Consider the following 20,609-nt stretch of genomic DNA (forward strand, 5'->3'; position numbering starts at 1 on the left):
GAAGAATGGGGGAAACTGCCCAAACAGGTGTGCCATGCTTGTAGCATCATACCCAAGAAGACTCGATGCTGTAATCTCTGTCAAAGGTGCTTCAACAAAGTAGAGTAAAGGGTTTGAATACTTACGTAAATGTGATTACATTTTAATTGAAAAACTAAGCAAATTTAGAAAACCCTGTTTTCACTTTGTCCTTACGGGGTATTGTGTGTAGAGTGATGAGGAAAAATCCACATTTAATACATTTTAGAATAAGGCTGTAACTTCAAATGTGGAGAAAAAAATGTGTGCTCTGAAAACTTTGCGAAGGCGCTGTATTCTGCAATTATATAGGTCAACATACCATGGCTGAAATAATACCAGCCTAGTAGTCCTAAATATGGATTTTGGAGATCAATCAAAACCAACTAGAATCTGGTAATCCAATCCATAAGCATTTAAGGTATCATCTGAATCCTAGAGATTGTACATCCAGTCAATAAGAAAGACAGGTTGGCAGCTTGAGTGGCCGTCTGTGTAAATGCTAGAGGCTTAAAACAACTTAATAGTGTCATGGTGATGTCTAAGGGACGCTCTTCCTATAAGACCACTGTCCTGAGCTGTCTGCCACATATAAAATATATAACATTACATTGACGATTCATTTCCAGTTTTGTGATATGGAATGCAGAGGCCTAACAGCTACTTCATATTAGTGCATTTTCACAAACATGTGACATATCACAGATACACTCACCTGCAGGCTGTCCAAAGCTGAAGCCAGTAGAAGATGTGGTGGTTGTGTTGCTTCCAAACATAGAGCCTTGTCCAAACCCAGCACTCTGCTGCCCGAAGGCCGGGGTTGCGCTCGGCTGCCCAAACAGGCCCGTGCCCGTACTGCTGGCCGTACTGGCGCTGGGGGAGCCAAAGGAAAAACTGCTGGCATTGCTGGCACTGGGGGCTCCAAACAGACCACCTCCACTAGCAGCGGTACTAGCAGCTGCAGCAGTGGTGGCCGCTGCAGGCTGTCCAAATCCAGGGCTGGCCCCGAACGCAGACTGGCCAAAACCGAAGCCACCGGCTGCGCTAGGAACAGGTTCGCCGAACCCACCAACTGTCTGCCCAAATACGGGTTTTCCAAAGCCAGCCCCTGCACCTGCAGGTGGAGCACCAAAGCCAGTGGAACTAAAGCCGCCGGCAGTCACTGGAGCAGGCTGTCCGAAAACTGTGCCTGTGGCCGGGGCTGCGGTGTTGGAGTCAGTAGGGGTGGTGGTGGTGGCAGCAGGGGCTGCGGTGTTTATGACCGTCGTGAGAATGGTGACAGCTATAGTGGTGCTATCTGTGGTGATGGCAGGTGGCTGGGTGAAGATGGAGCCAGGTTTGTCAGAGCTGGGGGCCGGGTAGGCTGGTGGTGGGGCCTCCGGGGTAGGGGTGATAGTGGGTGGTGATGCCTCGGGGGCAGGGTCTGGGGTAGTGCTGGGGGCTGCCTGGGCTGGTGGGGTGGTAGAGGCAGGGGGGACAGGGGTGTTGGAGGCAATGGGGGGAGCTGGGGAGGGGGGTGAGGCAGGGGAAGTTGTGGCCTTTTCAGGGATGGTAGGGGTAGGGGTGACTGAGGACACTGGGGAGGTAGTAACCTCAGGCTCAGCAACAGGGGGGCTGACAGAGGGGCTGGGCTGTGATGGAACAGGCTCTGGGGGTGGAGTAGGGTCTGATAAGGGGGTGGGGGCTTTGGGGGGCTCTTCCTCCAAGGTGGGGGAAGGGGAAGAGAGGGGTGCAGCTAGGAGGCTGCTGAAGGATGTGGCTGTTGACGTGGAGAACGCAGGTTTGGTGATCGACAGGGCTGCCAGATCGGGAGGCTTGAATGCAGTCTTGGATAAGTCTGTCACGGTAGAATCCGCCTCACCAAATGCAGCCTCAGCTGGCTTTCCTTGCTGGAGGGTCGACCCGAAGCTAAACTGGGCCGTGCCCGTACCTAAACCTAGCCCCATTCCATTGTCCGGCTGGCCAAAGCTAAACGCGGCCGCTGAGGGCTTCTCTTCATCCCCCTGACCCACGCGTAGACCCGAGAAACTCCCCAGGGTCTCTCCTCCTACCACCTTGGGTGCCTGGGGCTCCACTCTGAAGGTGGGGGTGGGCCTCACAGGCTCCCCTGACATGCTGGGAGGAGGGGAGTTGGTGCTCCCCAGGGTGGGGGAAGTTGATTTTGGGATGAAGGAGAAGGGTTCCTCTCCGGCAGAAGAGCTGAACATCATCTTGCCGGTGGCGCCAGCGCTGCCAAAGAAGAATTTACTGGCGTCCTTCACTGGGAGGAAGAAACATGGACAGCAGATTTACAAACTATGCCAGACATTGAAACACTTTGAACAAATAGATTTAATACATGACTACCGCAAAACTTCAATCAAACGCTGAGTCTCAAATAGCCGCCTATCCTTTTTAATAGTCCGGCAACCGCACACATTTAAGTAAATACCCGCTGTTTAAAATAAATGGCGGGTCTAAATTAATTGCTTACGAGGTTTAAGGTTTTATTTGATAATTGATTTAAATTATGTAAGTGAATGCTGGAATTAAACAATTAACTATGCAAACGAGCAAAAGCTGTGTGCATTAAAGAAATAGACATCTGGCCCAAAAAGAAATGGGAATACCTAGTCAGTTGTACAACTGAATGCATTCAACTTAAATGTGTCTTCCGCCTGTCTCTAATGCGCCTGTCTTTAGTCATTTAAGAAAATAAACACCCGGGATATTAATTGAAGTTACTGTAATTCATTGATATGGCATTCAATGAACTATAGCACTGACTTTACTGTCTAAAAACACCAATGAGTCGCATATATGGCTGTATATTTGAGAGAGGTACCTGGTGGAGCTCCTTGGGACACAGAGGAGAAACTGAAGGCCCCGGCAGACCTGTCCGAAAGCATCATAAAGTATGAGAAAACACGGTCAGCCAGAGCTAAAAAAAAACATTCCTGTTTTCTGATCAAGAAGGTCGGACATGAAGTTTCCCTCTCTGACCCCTGACCCCCAGTGACTCACGCTGTGGTAAAGGAGGAGAAGGCTTTGCTGCTCTGCTCCCCTAGTGACGGGGCTGAGCTGGAGGAGGCCAGGGAAACTAGGGCGTCAGGTTTAGGGGGTCCGCCTGGGAGAGAGGGACAGGAGGAGATGACATTAAAATAAGCATGACAAAAGAGTTAACACACCTTATACAAAGAGCTAATAAAATATGTAATATAATGAATGTAATCAAATGGATGTAATGTATGAATGGTTTCAACCAGAAATTGTGTAGATTTGTAGTATATAAAGACCCCTGAAAAAAATATTACCTGGGAAAAGGTGGAAGGCATTTTCCAACATGTCTTGATATGATGAGCATCTAAAACATCTTATCTTTATGTACTTACCAAACACAAAACCCTGGGGGGAAGCTGAGCGGATACTCTCAGCAGACACCTTCAGTATGCCTTGAGTAGAATTCTGAGGAGAAAAACAACAGATGGAAGGTTTATACATCTCTCATTCCCATGGCTTCAAGAATAACTACACAAAGCAAGAGGGTGTTTTAGAGAACCTAACAATCAATGTTCATGTTTATCTTAACTCAAAGCTAAATGTAATTTAGTTAATCTCACTACTCAGACTTTGGAGTCTGTTTCTTGCAAAATAGTGTTTTAGTGTTCGTATACGCAGTGCTTTCTGTGAGTGTTTCTGTGTGTAGGTTTATGAGTCATGCATCCCATCAACTTGAACCTGGTTCGGACTGAGGTGTGATGTGCGAGAGAGTTCCCCTGTATGAATCCGTTCCCACCCAGTCGCCACTTGTATCACTCCTCCGCCGGCACATGGGAGAAACCTGGGACATTTCACAGCCCTGTCATAATGACCTTCCACTCTATCCTATAACATCGCAGGCCAGCGGTCAGCCAAGTACACTGGAACTCCAGGAACTACACGGAGGTGCTGAGTTCTTAGAGATGGGGTGTACAGATTTTCAGTCTCTGATAGCGGAAAGCACACAGATGAAACGCCTTGACAGTTGGGAGGATGTTAGATGTACTCTTCATACTCACTCGTTTGGCCTGGTTGGTGTTGGCTACCGTCGCCAAAACCTGCTGAACAACCTGACCAACCGGGGCTGGGACTGACGAGCTGAAAGAGCGAGAGAGAGAGAGAGGGGAAAGAAAATAATTGAGCAACGACCTGGATTTACACAGCACATCAAATTTTAAATGTTGCCTAATTTCTCTTCACCACACTCATCAGGATTTGCTTTCTGAAAGTAAGTGAATGCAAGTCAGTCATGAGGAGACATGCACATATCTACAAATGAGGTATGATAACAATTCATGCCACGTTGATTAATTGGAGTGTGTGCGCATTAGAACTTTGTATCAGTCTATAATTTACTGCCCCATCTGAAAATACGTGGCATAATCCAGGGCTAATGTCGTCCCAGATAAAAGCCAGGGCCATGCACAATATCTACAGTAGTGAATAGAACACAGAAAACAAAAGCCATGGTGAACTGCACTGCCGCACTAATTATTCTCCAGCATCAACCCTATAACTACTGCCACAGACAGACCATAGCCAACTGAACCATACTGACGCGGATAGACATTACAGGCCCAGTGTTGTGACTGAGAGACTGACTGGCTGGGGAGTGCATCTCTAAAATAAGCCCCCTATCTGACGGTTTGGCTGGGGTGGACTCGTTATTGTGAGCAGGGCTAATTTGGAAAATGGCCCCAGGGGGAGTCCTGCCTAAAATGTATTCAACCTCAACACAACAGTGGAACGAGGCCTGGCCCAGCAGAAATTGAGAGAGTTTCTGCATTAATTACATAATCTCAGAGCGATAGAGTTGGCGAGAAAGAGAGAGAGGAAAGGGGTGGAAATCAGGGCTGAGCGATTAGTGGTTTTTGAGGTCTGTTTGGTTCGATTATTCAAAAATAAATCACCGTTAGAGATTCATTATTTTTCTTGAACATTAAATGCATTATGAAATAATGACAAAAATTATAATTGCTTTTTAATGGAAATTCCAAAGCCAAAAATATTGAATATTCAATTGCCAAAACATTGAAAATTTTCCACAGCGAGAAAATAAGAAAATATTTCAGTCGTGTATATTACTAGTTTAATTTGATGACTTTAAATTGCTTAAATTCATAATCTCATCTCTGCTTAGGCAGTAGCAGCCAGCCAACCAACCATCTAATGTTCTCTGTTCTCCCCATAATGTACAGTCTTTAATCAACCTATTTAGCTAGGCTAGCCTGCCTAAATATGTTGCAGAGGTGTCTGATTAAATACTTTAACTAGTAAATAAGACATACTTTCACGAACTCTCTATCCTTTTCTCTCGTTGTGTACATTCCTCTCTCATGCGGTGGCTTATGCAGTCTGTGTGTATCTAACTTAAAGTAGCAGGCGTAAAAGTGTATCCATCTGTATCATAGACGGAAAAGAACAGGCACAATGGATTATGGTCATTGTAGACAATTACCATGTTTCTGCGCTGAACTAGGTTGAATATTTGCTTACTGAAAACTTCCTTCAGCCCAGTGTCCCATATAGTTCTAGACTTCAACTCTCTTGTGAATGATTTGATTTCCCTCTGGAGAAACGGCGTGAATGAACCGACATCGGGCAATTACTTGTTTAATAACCCCCACAAAATAATGACAATTTGGTTAATCGATCAGCACTAGCGTAGATGGAAAGAGAAAGATTTTGGGAGAAGGCAGAGAGAAAATGAAAGACAGTGAGCGACTGGGAGAGAGAGATGGGAGAACCAAAGATGAGGGAGGGAGGGGACAGAGGGTGCTGTTTGATTGAGAGAATGGGAGAGGCTGAAAAAAAAGTGATAAAAAAGGGAGATTGGAGCAGTGAGTGCTGTGAGGGATGAAAGCGGGGGAGAGACAGTTGGGAGAGGAGAGAAATGAGAGGAGAGATGCACTCAGATTGTTAGCCTATGCTGGCAGTGAATCAGATGCGATGGAGGCAGTGACCCGCTATCTAGCTGGGGTCTATTTATCTCGGCTGAGGGCCACATACACAAACCAGGGCTGATGGCTCGTGTGATGGACTCACCTCGACTGTGCCATGACTCTACATCAGAGATACTGTATATCAGCCTGACTAGGGGCATAGCTCATCTCCCGCTCTAGTGGAGATATGCCAGGGAGTGTGTTATAAGAGTGTGTGTGTGTTTCACATAAGGTTGGTGGGTTGTGAAATGGAATGTGCATGCTTTATTACTATGAAATTATTGACAGGGCACCAAATAGTTACAATTATAACTAAGGTTAATTTACAATTCTGAAGGCAATTATGTTCTGAAAATGATACCAAAATACCAGCAATGAATGTGCAGGATGAATGAATAATGGATATTGTGATGGCAAAATGATGTACTAATGTGATAAGCTACAGAATCAGAGTCAGACAGGGAATGGGGATTAGAGGGCCTAAGATCAAACAAACAGTTATTCTTTATATTTCAGAATGAAACAAGGCAGGCAGGGATTATAGGAGAAATATAGATAGTAATGATAAAAGTAACAGATACAGGTTACACACACATTCAAAGCAGGGAAAAGATAGGTGAGATCGAGCTGGTTACTCATTCAAGGGTATTATTATTCTTTATTTTACTATTTTCTACATTGTAGAATAATAGAAGACATCAAAACTATGAAATAAAACAAACAAAACTTCAACAAATCAAAATATATTTAATATTCTTCAAAGTAGACACCCTTTACGTTGACAGCTTTGCACACTCATAGCATTCTCTCAACCAGCTTCACCTGGAATGCTTTTCCAACAGTCTTGAAGGAGTTCCCACATATGCTGAGCACTTGTTGGCTGTTTACCCTTGACACTGCAGTCCAACTCATCCCAAACCATCTCAATTGGGTTGAGGTCGGGAGATTGTGGAGGCCAGGTCATCTGATGCTGCACTTCGTCCCTCTCCTTGGTCAAATAGCCCTTAGAGCCTGGAGGTGTGTTGGGTCATTGTCCTGTTGAAAAACAAATGATCGTCCCACTAAGCACAAACCAGATGGGATGGCGTATCACTGCAGAATACTGTGGTAGCCATGCTGGTTAAGTGTGCCTTGAATTCTAAATAAATCATGACATTCATGACACCAGCAAAGCACCCCCACACCGCCTTGCTTTACGGTGGGTACCACACATTCAGAGATCATCCGTTGACCTACTCTGCGTCTCACAAAAACAGAGCGGTTGGAACCAAAAATCTCAAATCAGACCAAAGGACAGATTTCCACCGATGCAATGTCCATTGCTCGTGTTTCTTGGCCCAAGCAAGTCTCTTCTTCTTATTATTGGTGTCCTTAAGTAGTGGTTTCTTTGCAGCAATTCGATTATGAAGGCCTGATTCACGCAGTCTCCTCTGAATAGTTGATGTTGAGATGTCTCTGTTACTTGAAATCTGAAGCATTTGTTTGGGCTGCAATTTCTGAGGCTGGTAACTCTAATGAACTTATACTCTGCAGCAGAGGTAACTCTGGGTCTTCCTTTCCTGTGGCGGTCTTCATGAGAGCCAGTTATCATAGCGCAATGGTTTTCGCAACTGCACTTGAACAAACTTTCAAAGTTCTTGAAATGTTCCGGATTGACTGACCTTCATGTCTTAAAGTAATGATGGACTGTCATTTCTCTTTCCTTATTTGAGCAGTTCTTGCCATAAAACAGACTTGGTATTTTACCAAATAGTGCCATCTTCTGTATACCACCCCATACCATGTCACAACACAACTGATTGGTTCAAATGTATTAAGGAAAGAAATTCCACAAATTAACTTTTAACAAGGCAACTGTTAATCGAAATGCATTCCAGGTGACTACCTCATGAAGCTGATTGAGAGAATGCCAAGAGTGTGCAAAGCTGTCATCAAGGCAAAGGGTGGCCACTGAAGAATCTTTTTTGGTTACTACATGATTCCACGTGTTATTTCATAGTTGGTCATCACTATTATTCTACAACAAAAATAAAGAAAAACCCTTGAATGAGTAGGTGTGTCCGAACTTGACTGGTACTGTATATCTGTCTGGAACCAATGACTTCCAAGGACATTGGCAGGCAGTCCAAAACAAAGCACTTCAATAGTCCAGAGAATTCTTGCAATGTCCCCGTGTGGGGTGTCCTTGGACTGTTTTGTAGTTCATAATAGTAACCATATGGCTGGTCGCCGTCCAAACACAACAGTCCTTATTCTGAGAGCCCACATGAGTTTGAGTCAATAATAATCTATTATGTTAGCCTGAAACAGGTGCGTATTCTGTAAATCCTTATTGTGAATTAAGCCTATGAAGTTGTTCCTTATGATTAGATCCACGCTGTATGTCTCCTTTGTTTCGTTTTAGGATTATTAGAATAATCGCTTGCCTGTATCCTTAGTTTAGCCTAGTTGAATATATCCCTCCTCCCAGATTAGGAGCCAAGGCAGTCGTGCATGATTCATACTCTAGTCCCTATTTCTTTGACAATTCTATTGTTGGATTCTATTGCATTGTGTAACCTATGGACTTGGACAAATCATATTATTCTGATATTGGAATTTGATGGACATGGTGTTGAGCCCTTTGGACAAGGCGTACTTTAAGGTAGTGTTTTAATTAACAGTGATGATTGAATTAGCCTAGCTTTTCTGCTAAATATAGTGCCTTTGAGTTGAGTTACTGTTTTTGGAGAACATATCTAATTAGGCTGTCCAGTATCTAACTGGTAGCCTACGATTATTGAATTCCTGCTAGTAATAGAGTAAGGTCTGATCAACCTAACTACCATTTTTATTTTTCTGATAGTGAGTTCAAGGGGAGCTGCCATACTCCCTCAAAGACTACAGCAGACTTTAATTAGTTGAATAATTGTAATTTTGATAAGCTATATCTTTTGGTACCCTTCTCTTTTAATTAGGTGTCCAATTTAGTTTTATCCAGGTAATATTCAGTGTCCGCTGGTATTGCTAATGATTTTCTGATAGTTAATGAGGCTGCTCAACCTCCATTGCCCATAATAGTGTAACTTGACCTTGAGCCATAATTTTGATTTGAGACTTACGTTAGGTGACAACCTATAACTGTTGTCTGAAAGTGCCCTGCTCTTTGAGTTAGGCGTACTATTTTTGTTTGCGTGACCACGTTAGCATTGCTAGTGATCAAAGCCTATACATTACAGGGTACACAACCTGAACCAGTCATAATTTATGTGTGTATTTCCCAGAGCCAACAAGCTCTTTATATGTACATGCAACTCTTGCAGGAGGATAGTCTCTCAACATGCAATACACTGCTCCAGGTAGTCCATTGGCCACAGATGACACAAGATGCCCCTAAAGAGGCAAAAGCTGCCTAGTTTGTTCCCAATTTCAACCAGTCCCACCCACTTTGCAAAGCAACTCAAAGAGTTCCAGTGGGGTGACCATTTTAATGCCCCAGGGTTAACCAAACCCCATACGGTCTTCCTCGTTCTGTAAGTCAGGCACTCCCAGGTCGATATACTATTTAGCGTTTATCTGAATGCACATTAGTTACTTTTGGTTATCCATAAACAATTGTCTTGGTTGTGTATTCTAATCTTCTAATCTTTGTGGTAAAGCTCTATAGTGTATAGTCCTCGTAGTTAACTTGAAGTCATACTTTTCACACCATTAGAATTTGTGTGTGGGATTAGCACTCCTGTGTCAATTGTTGTATTATACGTCAGGTCATAGACCCGATGAACAAGGTATTGGGACTTCAAAAACCTACTCCCAACTGACTTGAATTTTACACGGTATTTCTTTCAACATTTTTGACTAGAGTACCAGTCAAAAGTCTGGACACACCTACTCATTCAAGGGTTTTTCTTTATTTTTACTATTTTGTACATTGTAAAAATAATAGTGAAGACATACAAAATATGAAATAACATATGGAATCATGTAGTAAAAAAAAAAAAGTGTTAAACAACTCAATATATTTGAGATTCTTCAAAGTAGCCACCCTTTTCCTTGATGACAGCTTTGCACACGTATGGCATTCTCTCAACCAGCTTCATGAGGAATGCTATTCCACCCATCTTTTCCCTGCTTTGAATGTGTGTGTAACCTGTATCTGTTACTTTTATCATTACTATCTATATTTCTCCTATAATCCCTGCCTGCCTTGTTTCATTCTGAAATATAAAGAATAACTGTTTGTTTGATCTTAGGCCCTCTAATCCCCATTCCCTGTCTGACTCTGATTCTGAAGCTTATCACATTAGTACATCATTTTGCCATCACATCATCCTGTACATTCATTGCTTTACCCTGGTTATTTTGAAATACATTATTTATTTAGTAAAATATCTACTGTCTCCGAGAATGCATTGCCGTGTCATTTTAAGAACTAAATTGCCTTCAGAATTCCATGTTAACTGAAGTTGCATTGTAACTATTTAGAGAGAGACGCAGAGACAGAGAAGAGCAGGTGGCAGAGCTGGGGATGATCACTCAGCTCATCAGCCGCTTTCCTCATGGCCGTCTCAGTGCTGCATCAGTATGAGCACCACGTCACCCTGGGGAGCCCGCATGGATCAATAGACACACAAGCAAAGGACTGTGTGTGTGTGTGTCTGTGGAGGAAATAGCCTAAGCACTAAACAAGACAGACACACTGAACAGGCTTGACAGATATGCAATCTAAACGCTAATAGATCCTGGATCATCCGCTATAGACGTATAGCCAGTGAGGTTACAGACAGAGGAGGATGTGTAGTGTAAAGTGACAGCTGTGACAACTTCTGACAAAGTTTAATCACATGGTGATGAGTTTGAACTGTGGGGTGCCAATGCTGTCATCTTGAAGCCCACACTCACTCAAGCATGCCCAAGTCAGGCCAAGAAAAGCCAGTGAAATCCTATTGCCAACAGGGTCCCTTCCAGGGATAAGCTCTCTCATCAGGCAGTGCGAAATATACTGGTAACTAGAGGTCGACCGATTATGATTTTTCAACACCGATACCGATTATTGGAGAACCAAAAAAAGGCGATAGCGATTAGTCGGCCGATTGTTTTTATTTATTTGTAATAATGACAATTACAACAATTCTGAATGAACACTTATTTTAACTTAATATAATACATCAAGAAAATCAATTTAGCCTCAAATAAATAATTCAATTTGGTTTAAATAATGCAAAAACAAAGTGTTGGAGAAGAAAGTAAAAGTGCAATATGTGCCATGTAAGAAAGCTAACGTTTAAGTTCCTTGCTCAGAACATATGAAAGCTGGTGGTTCCTTTTATCATGAGTCTTCAATATTCCCAGGTAAGAAGTTTTAGGTTGTAGTTATTATAGGAATTATAGGACTATTTCTCTCTATACCATTTGTATTTCATATACCTTTGACTATTGGATGTTCTTATAGCCACTTTACTATTGTCAGTGTAACAGTACAGCTTCCTTCCCTCTCCTCGCTCCTACCTGGGCTCGAACCAGGAACATATCGACAACAGCCACCAGAGAAGTGACACAATTTCACCTGGTTAATATTGCCTGCTAACCCAGATTTATTTTAGCTAAATATGCAGGTGTAAAAATATATACTTCTGTGTATTGATTTTAAGAAAGGCATTGATGTTTATGGTTAGGTACACGTTGGAGCAACGACAGTCCTTTTTCGCAAATGCGCACCGCATCGATTATATGCAACGCAGGACACGCTAGATAAACCAGTAATATCATCAACCATGTGTAGTTAACTAGTGAGTATGATTGATTGTTTTTTATAAGATAAGGTTCATGCTAGCTAATGGTTAGAGCATTGGGCAAGATTGAATCCCCGAGCTGACAAGGTAAAAATCTATCGTTCTGCCCCTGAATAAGGCAGTTAACCACTGTACCTAGGCCGTCATTGAAAATAAGAATGTGTTCTTAACTGACTTGTCTAGTTAAATAAAAAGGTGTAAAAAATATATACACATTAAAAAAATAATAAAAATTGGCCAAATCGGTATCGAAAAATAACGATTTCCGATTGTTATGAAAACTTGAAATCGGCCCAAATTAATCAGGCATTCCGATTAATCGGTCGAACTCTAATGGTAACTAACTCAAGATGTCACTGGTGTCATTTTCAATGGGAGCAAATCAAGCATAGTGCGCAGAACAAGCAAGGTGGTGGGCATTGCCAAGCACAAGCTAGCGAGATCACATTGGTGCGTTTTAGCATATTTCCGTTATCCAATAACTCAATTCACCCATACACTCCTAAACAAAACCATTTTTTAAAACTTTGGCAATGGGTCAAGTCTACAAAACATGGTGCACTCTTCTTAATAGATTCTAGTTTTGGGAACAGAAACCTGAATTGAGATTGAATGTTTCATCAATGAGAATATTAGCAGAAAGTCAGTCAAGTTTCATCTAGTTCCATCTTCTCTCACTTCACATCACTAGACTAAACAGGTGTTTCAGATTTCTACATCCTGCCAGACATTTGGCTCCTTCTTCCATCTGTGGCAGTACGGTGCACTGGAACACGAGTAGATAAGTAGTTAACCAACAGTGAAGCATGCAATAATTCAGAATTACTCCAAGCACGGTAAGGATTAGATAGGTGTAAACAAAATGGTGATGGCAGGTTTTTATTGGAGACTCCTCCATTTTGCTTACACCCAACTAATTATTTCAGATCTGCAAAGGCAGAGTTGTTTCTCCATGCTACAACGCATCCATAGTTAAAAACATGTCAGTTTGGTGAGCAGCACCTGGGTGTTGACCTCTCTCCCTGCGGCTTGCCTTGGGTCAGCCACACCCACTGAATAATTCAGTGTCTCTCCATCAAAGTTGCATGGGCAGGCCTTAGCAGTGCATTAACTCAGATGAGAGAGAGCTCTGCTGTCGCCTGCTCTTTCCTAGGTGCTATAAGTCAAGCAGACACACGCGTCAGCTGTTCATTCCCAGGAAATATTAATAAACACTTTTTTAAATACTTTTTACAGTTATTCATTTTTTTTAAATGTACCTTTATTTAACTAGGAAAGTCAGCTATGAACAAATGATTATGTACAATGACAGCCTACAGGGGAACTGCTGCCTTGTTCAGGGGCAGAACGACAGATTTTTACCTTGTCAGCTCGGGGATTCGATCCAGCAACCTTTCGGTGCTCTAACCACTAGGCTACCTGCCGCCCCATGACAGTCTTCATCCATAACAGTGGGTTACATGGTAACTGAGCCAGCCCTACACGCGCACGCACATAGCGTAACCTGGCACCAACAGACATACACATTTACCATCACTGGCTATGAATCAGCCCAGGTTTACAAGTCAACCGGCTTTGACACTGCCAGCCAGGCTAGGCCAGGCACCAGTGACCACCCAACTCCAGTGCAATGTTCCTGCTGTTAATTGGAACATAGTACACTGTAACTCTATCACACAGGCACTGAAGCTTGAAATTAAAAAGACCACCCACGGATAAAATGAAATGAATTAATCAAAGTAAATCTTAATAGGAAGGATAGGAAGCTACAGCTGGCTATATGCTTGGAGGTGCTCTGCTCAAAAGACCATGACTGGCATGTTTAAGTAAGATACATTTTGTCAGTCGTGTGTGTGTGTGTGTGTGTGTGTGTGAGAGAGTAAGTAAAAGGGCATGAGATGACAGATGTAGTAACAAGAAAGAGAAATACAGGAAAGGAATGGGAGAGCAGAGGACAGAGAGAGGTTGTGTGAGAGAAAACACTATTACTGCTGCGGTTAGGTTTTCCCCCATACACCAAATCCCATTCTCCGTCCGGACGTTGGCACGCCATCAAGTGAAAGGTCACAGTGGCTCTTGGCATCTGGCTGGCAGCAGCAGCTCTGATAATCTATACTATGTCCCCAGTTACACACCGTAGCTGGGGCAGGACAACACCACTACTGCAGTAAAGACAGGACAGGCTGGGGACATGGGATTTGTAAATGGCTGTTCCAGCGTACAGCTCTTCTGGGAAGTAATAACCTGCTTATAGGTGACTATTAGTCATGGGTGATGTAGCTTGATGCTGTGGTGAAAAATAGGGAGCAGGGTCAAAGTAAGAGACAAAGAAGATCTCCCTAGACAAGGATGATGGTTAATGTGCATTTGACAGTCTTAAATGTAATCAAAATGTAAGGAGTAGTCTGAATAAATCAATTTATTCAACCTATTTCATTCCCAAATACCAGTTACTGTCTACAAAGAGTAGAACATTTGTGGGTTTATTCGTTATCTACACTTCAGAAGCATAAAATGCACTTTCAACTGCTCCTTCCCCCAAGAACAATTATTATGAAAACAGAAACTGCTGACAGTACAAATTGAAGGTCCTCCTCCGCCCTCCAGTCTGAATGTGCTGTGACATTGGGGAGTGACATTCTCTCTCTGTCATTATGACAACAGGGACACAGGCCTGTACTAGGGCTGGGAATTGCCAGGGGCTTCAAGAGATTACAATACTTAAGTGCAGATACGATATGTACTGCGATTCTCACGATTCTATGTGTAATGTGATTCGTTAGAGATTTTTTTATTGCGATTCAATGTTCCAAACATATTGCTCACTGTATGTCTGCTACAGAGGGACAAGCGAGAGCATGAGGAAACGAGTTTTGATCAGTCATGGAAATAAAAGTGCTGAAAGTAAATTTCCCCCAATTTAAAAAGATGGAGAACAACACTATGAAGGAAAAATACTGGAGTTTTGGTGCAGGTACAACTAACATAAAAATAATATTGCGATATCAAAACGATACATCATCAAAAATAATATCCCGATATGTAACTATTTATCCCCCATCACTAGCCTGCACCAGCTACCAACATCTGTCTATTCTGTCAAACCTTGCACCGCTCAGTCCCTCTGGCATTGACAAATGACATGCACAGCTGTCATCAACAGCCATTTATATCAGCAATTGCAGTGACACAAGAGGTCAAAAATTGAGCACACTCACACAAGCGTGACGGGAGTCTGTGTGTGCATCCAATGTATGTACTTTTTGGGAAGTGTGCGTATGTGTGTGTGACCTCAAAGCTCTAATACACATCTCATATTATTGAGCAACGTTAAGTCTTTAATTAGCAGCGTTCCATCTGACTCTTTAAGTCACAAGGTCAGGATGTCAACCATCTAACCGTCACTCTAGGCTCTAAAGGCGCCCGCATAGTAGGTTCGGTTTGATCTTAGCAGAAGGCGACAAACGTCTGTTCCTCCAATACTCCCTTTAAAAGAAAAGGTGTGTGCCTGAACAGCCTAAAGAAACCTGACAAACGCAAAAAGTCCAAACACTTCCATAATTTGTGCGCAAACTGTTTCCACTGGGAAGCATGTGACAGGCTTATGGTTGGTAGAAATCTAGGACTGTTGTATGAATGCTTCTCTAAGCATGTTTGGAGGGTCTTGATCTTGCCAATCCAACCTCAAAAACAGCTGGTTACATGCTCTGGAACTTTGGTGACTACTGAAAATTGTTCAGTAACACGCTACGCCGCCAGGGACTCAAATCCTGCAGTGCCAGACGTGTCCCCCTGCTTAAGCCAGTACATGTCCAGGCCCGTCTGAAGTTTGCTAGAGAGCATTTGGATGACCCAGAAGAAGATTGGGAGAATGTCATATGAAACCAAAATATAACTTTTTGGTAAAAACTCAACTCGTCGTGTTTGGAGGACAAAGAATGCCGAGTTGCATCCAAAGAACACCATACCTACTGTGAAGCATGGGGGTGGAAACATCATGCTTTGGGGCTGTTTTTCTGCAAAGGGACCAGGACGACTGATCCGTGTAAAGGAAAGAATGAATGGGGCCATGTATCTTGAGATTTTGAGTGAAAACCTCCTTCCATCAGCAAGGGCATTGAAGATGAAACGTGGCTGGGTCTTTCAGTATGACAATGATCCCAAACACACCGCCCGGGCAACGAAGGAGTGACTTCGTAAGAAGACTTACAGAAAACATTTGACCTCTTCCAACAAAGGGTATGTAACAAAGTATTCAGATAAACTTTTGTTACTGACCAAATACTTATTTTCCACCATAATTTGCAAATAAATTCATTAAAAATCCTACAATGTGATTTTCTGGATTTTTTCTTCTCATTTTGTCTGTCATAGGTACACTTCAACTATGATGAAAATTACAGGCCTCTCTCATCTTTTTAAGTGGGAGAACGTGCACAATTGGTGGCTGACTAAATACTTTCTTGCCCCACTGTATATGCATAATCTATGAGCAGTACTACTGTGTTACCTCAATTAGCCACAAAATTCAGTTTGAAAGTTACTTTTTCTGGAAACCTATGTGCCATTTTCCCTGGGCCAGCACCCTGGCAATTCGATTTATAGCCAATGAACTTCAGCCCCTCGCTATTTGAGTGACAGATAGCAAGATGCACACACGGCAGAACTACTGGCTAAAAAGTATACAAAAGTACCGGAGAATCTCTTTAATGCTTAGTCTCTAGACATATTCACATAAAAATACTTGATGTCTTTTTGTGTGGGTTGATCTTAAGGGTTCAATATCATGCTTTAGTCTATACACCAATGCCCTTCACATATACCCCATTAGCGTTACAACCTGGGTGTCCTACGGTTGTTTATTTCACCCATGCCTTTTATGATTGCTCAATTCTGTGTGCATTTGTGCTCCCAGATTAATTGATCAGTTTATTGCTGGTCATCTTGTCCTGATAAGGGAGACGAGGGGCGAGGTTTTAAATGGCAGACCTAACACGCAGAGAGAGAGAAGAGAGGAGAGAGAGAAAGAATGGCAGTGCTGTGCCTTGTGCTGTTGTGGCCCCCAGCATATGGACTAGAGGCCTGGGATATGCCAGCTGTGATGGAACTCGCACAAAAGATCCCAAACCACACATATTGTACATGGGTGTATGCAGGCACACGTATAGACAAACGGCATAGGCTAGTACCCCCCCCCCCAAGGACGTAAACTCACAACACGCACACATACTTTATATCATGGTCCATTGCCCATGTGTATGCCCATCCCCCACATACACAGCCCCCCATGCAGCGCCAGTCTAGTGCTGTGACCGTCTATGTGCTGGACCAGGGGAAATATTTCACAGTATGTTTTGTGTACTGTATATGGCACACTCGCTCACCACGTTCTTTTCATTGCCCCTATTTGTATGTGGCTGTATCTTTCTGCCTCAGCGAGTCACTGTAAACATGCCTCACCAAGCTAAAATAACGATTCTCTCCCTCTACCGTGACCTCATTTTAAAGCCTGGCCAATTGGAAGATCCTGCATCGCTCAAACTCAAAAAAATACACGTTATGCTTATTAGACTAAGGAAGACGTATTTCTGTGACTTGAGTTGTTTAAAAAAAGAGAAATAGATTCACTGTGGCAGACCCTAAGGGACTCTGTGAGGGACACAGCACTGTCAGCAGACCCAACACTGCAGTGCACAGGACTTTAACTTAGACAAACAGAAACACACAAGAAAGCTGCTGTGTACAGTATTTATGTGGACTGTAGGTTCTGTGTACAGTAATGGTGAGTCAGATTGGAATCATCCAATTATTGTAATATTGTAGTGGTATGAGATAGGAATCCTTCAGCCGTGCTCCTAATCACGAGAAATGTATTTACTTTGTCACATTTCTTATCTACATATATATTTTTTAAAATATAAATGTCTTATCTATGTGCATATATTTTATGTTTTGGAAACTGCAATCAGAAAAGGTGCATTGTTGAATGTAGGCTCCAGGTAAATCCCTGATGAAGAGGGATGGTAATAAAGATGAAGACTTACTTGATCACGGTGGATACAGGCAGTGGCGGTCCTTTATCCTTGAGCTCCTGGACGTTGACCACCTGGGGAACGGTCTTCAGGGTAGACTCTGCCAGAGAGGAACTGACCACTGGTTGTCCACAAAGGAGAAAAATCAAATGATCATCATCATTATACAAAAGTGATAAAATACATGCAAAACCATGTTGCTATTCTTGCAAAGGATGCAAACATTTTACTCAAACTATTATATTAATCTGACTATCCACAATAATAGCATAATTGTGTGCATCTAACAGTACTAAATGTCACATTATGTTGGGTTAATGACACACAGACGTATACTACCATAAATAGGCCTAATTGATTAAAAGTACTGTTTAGATAATTGAATTTGTTGACTGAAGTTTTATCAACCATAATTCTGCATCGTAAAACCATGGGGTTGTCAGTTCACCAGTGATCCTGGTCTTTGTCTCCCCATGGTGTCAGAGTATGAATATGGCATGAAGACAGATGGTGAGCAGAAAAGCTTTACCGGTCACTAAAGCTCTGCTGGTCAATACATCGTATTGTCAAACTGTTTTCAGTGTAGCGAGACCACCAATGAAAGCTTCTTCCCAGATTGAAAAATGAACAAACTAGCAAGTTATATTACTGAGGTTAAAAGAGCATAATATGGTCGAACAATACGGAAACAGGTCCCATGTCCTGTGCGGAGCAGAAAATGAAACATTGATAGATTCTTTACTAGGTAAATCCAACGTTGTATGGGAGTTACAGTGACAGAAAAACAGTCACAAAGGCATTACACTTTCCATTATTTGCAACCTCTACAAATGTCAAGCCCCGCCTACCTGTTTTCTGATTAGCCATTTGCCTGAGGAAAGCAGCTTTAGCAGCAGCCTGTTGGGCAGGGAGGGGGACGGGTGTGGCCTTCTCAGTGGGAGGGGCTCCGTGCTTCACCGTCTTAGTGGCTAGTGCCGTGCTGTCCGCACCTCCCATGTTGATCTTATTGGTTGGAACTAGAAAAATCGGTAAAGATGTTAGTACATTTGGTAACTTACTGTACAACAGACCAGCTCTCTGAAAACCACATTGAACAGCACATTGTCATATGGTTGGCTGTCCACTCTCTGTCCTGATGGTTGTTACTAGAAGATAAAACATGCAATACAAACTACATAGTACAACAGCAAAGTTTTAGAACCTCTTGTTATCTGACCAACCTGGTTAAATAAAGGTAAACTAAAAAGTCAATGGAGTTTCCTACCTGTGCTTAGGATGGGGCTGAGTCCCAGGCCCATGCCAAGGCCCTGGTGCACCTTGCTGAAAGGAGTGGACTGGATGGCACCAAACCCTGGGGCTATGGAAGGGGTGCGTACCACCGTGGGGTGGCGGGGCATAGAGGTGGGCAGCACGGGGAGGGGGGCAGGCTCGGGCTCCGGTTCCTCCTCAAAACAGTGGGAGTAGTCTGGGTCAAGGGCCTGAGACAGGGAGGAGGTGGAGCTCACATCGTCCAGATCCTCGTAGTAATTGGGAGAGAGGAAGGCCGAGCGGAACAGGTTGGCTGGGGTAAAAGATGGAACCATTCAGGAGAAGTACATTCCACACATTACTTACACTACACTGCTCACTATGTTCTGTGTGTTGGGAGTACCTGGAGCGGTGGAGCGGACTGGTGGTGTCTGCCTCTTGGAGAGGAAGTTACGCAATTGAGACTGCTTCACTGGAGACATCTTGGCTGAAGAAGTGGGAAGAATCATAATACATTTACATCACTCAAGAACAATAGTTAACACAGTGAGACACAGGTTGGAAAGTACTTTACCTGAAGATTTTAAGGTCTTAGGAATGGTGTCTAGACTGGCTTTCAGGAGTGCATCTCTCAAACTCTCCAGCTCGTTGTCCAAACTATTAAACACAAAAGTATTTTTTTATTTCACCTTTATATAACCAGGTAGGCCAGTTGAGAACAAATTCTCATTTACAACTACGACCTGGCTAAGATAAAGCAAAACAGTGCGACAAAAACAACAGTTACACATGGGATAAACAAATGTACAGTCAATAACACAATAGAAACATCTGTATAGTTTGTGCAAATGAAGTAAAGAGGTAAGACAATAAATAGGCCAATAGTGGCGAAGTAATTACAATTGATCAATTTACACTGGAGTGATATGTGCAGATGAGGATGTGCAAGTAGAAATACTGTGTGCAAAAGAGCAGAAAAACAAAAACAAATATGGGGATGAGGTATGTAGTTGGTTGGATGGGCTATTTACAGATGGGCTGTGTACAGCGATCGGTAAGCTGCTCTGACAGCTAACGCTTAAAGTTAGTGAAGTAGATACAAGTCTCCAACTTCAGTGATTTTTGTAATTCGTTCCAGTCATTGGCAGCAGAGAACTGGAAGGAAAGGTGGCCAAAGTAGGTGTTGGCTTTGGGGATGACCAGGGAAAAATATACCTGCTGGACCGTGTGCTACGGGTGGGTGCTGCTATTGTGACCAGTGAGCTGAGATAAGGCGGGGCTTTACCTAGCAAAGACTTATAGATGACCTGGAGCCAGTGGGTTTGGCGACGAATATGTAGCGAGGACCAGCCAATGAGAGCATACAGGTCGCAGTGGTGGGTAGTATATGGGGCTTTGGGGACAAAACGGATGGCACTGTGATAAATTGCATCCAATTTGCTGAGTAGAGTGTTGGAGGCTATTTTGTAAATGACATCGCCAAAGTCAAGGATCGGTAGGATAGTCAGTTTTACGAGGGTATGTTTTAGAGGTCGACCGATTACGATTTTCCAACGCCGATACCGATTATTGGAGAACCA

General features: G+C 43.0%; 1 protein-coding gene across 1 annotated transcript in view; it reads right to left on the reverse strand.

The window, feature by feature from the left end:
* LOC118384861 (nuclear pore complex protein Nup214-like) overlaps positions 1-20,609 on the reverse strand; it is a 54,422-nt gene that overhangs the window by 18,809 nt on the left and 15,004 nt on the right. The window contains 10 exon segments of the mRNA XM_052521163.1: positions 734-2,278; positions 2,843-2,892; positions 3,022-3,124; positions 3,390-3,462; positions 4,056-4,134; positions 17,794-17,902; positions 18,630-18,797; positions 19,046-19,342; positions 19,433-19,516; positions 19,604-19,686. Of these exon segments, the coding sequence (XP_052377123.1) occupies positions 734-2,278; positions 2,843-2,892; positions 3,022-3,124; positions 3,390-3,462; positions 4,056-4,134; positions 17,794-17,902; positions 18,630-18,797; positions 19,046-19,342; positions 19,433-19,516; positions 19,604-19,686 (2,591 nt within the window).

This window comes from Oncorhynchus keta, chromosome 6 (genome assembly GCF_023373465.1).
Source record: "Oncorhynchus keta strain PuntledgeMale-10-30-2019 chromosome 6, Oket_V2, whole genome shotgun sequence".
NCBI classification, from domain to species: Eukaryota; Metazoa; Chordata; class Actinopteri; order Salmoniformes; family Salmonidae; genus Oncorhynchus; species Oncorhynchus keta.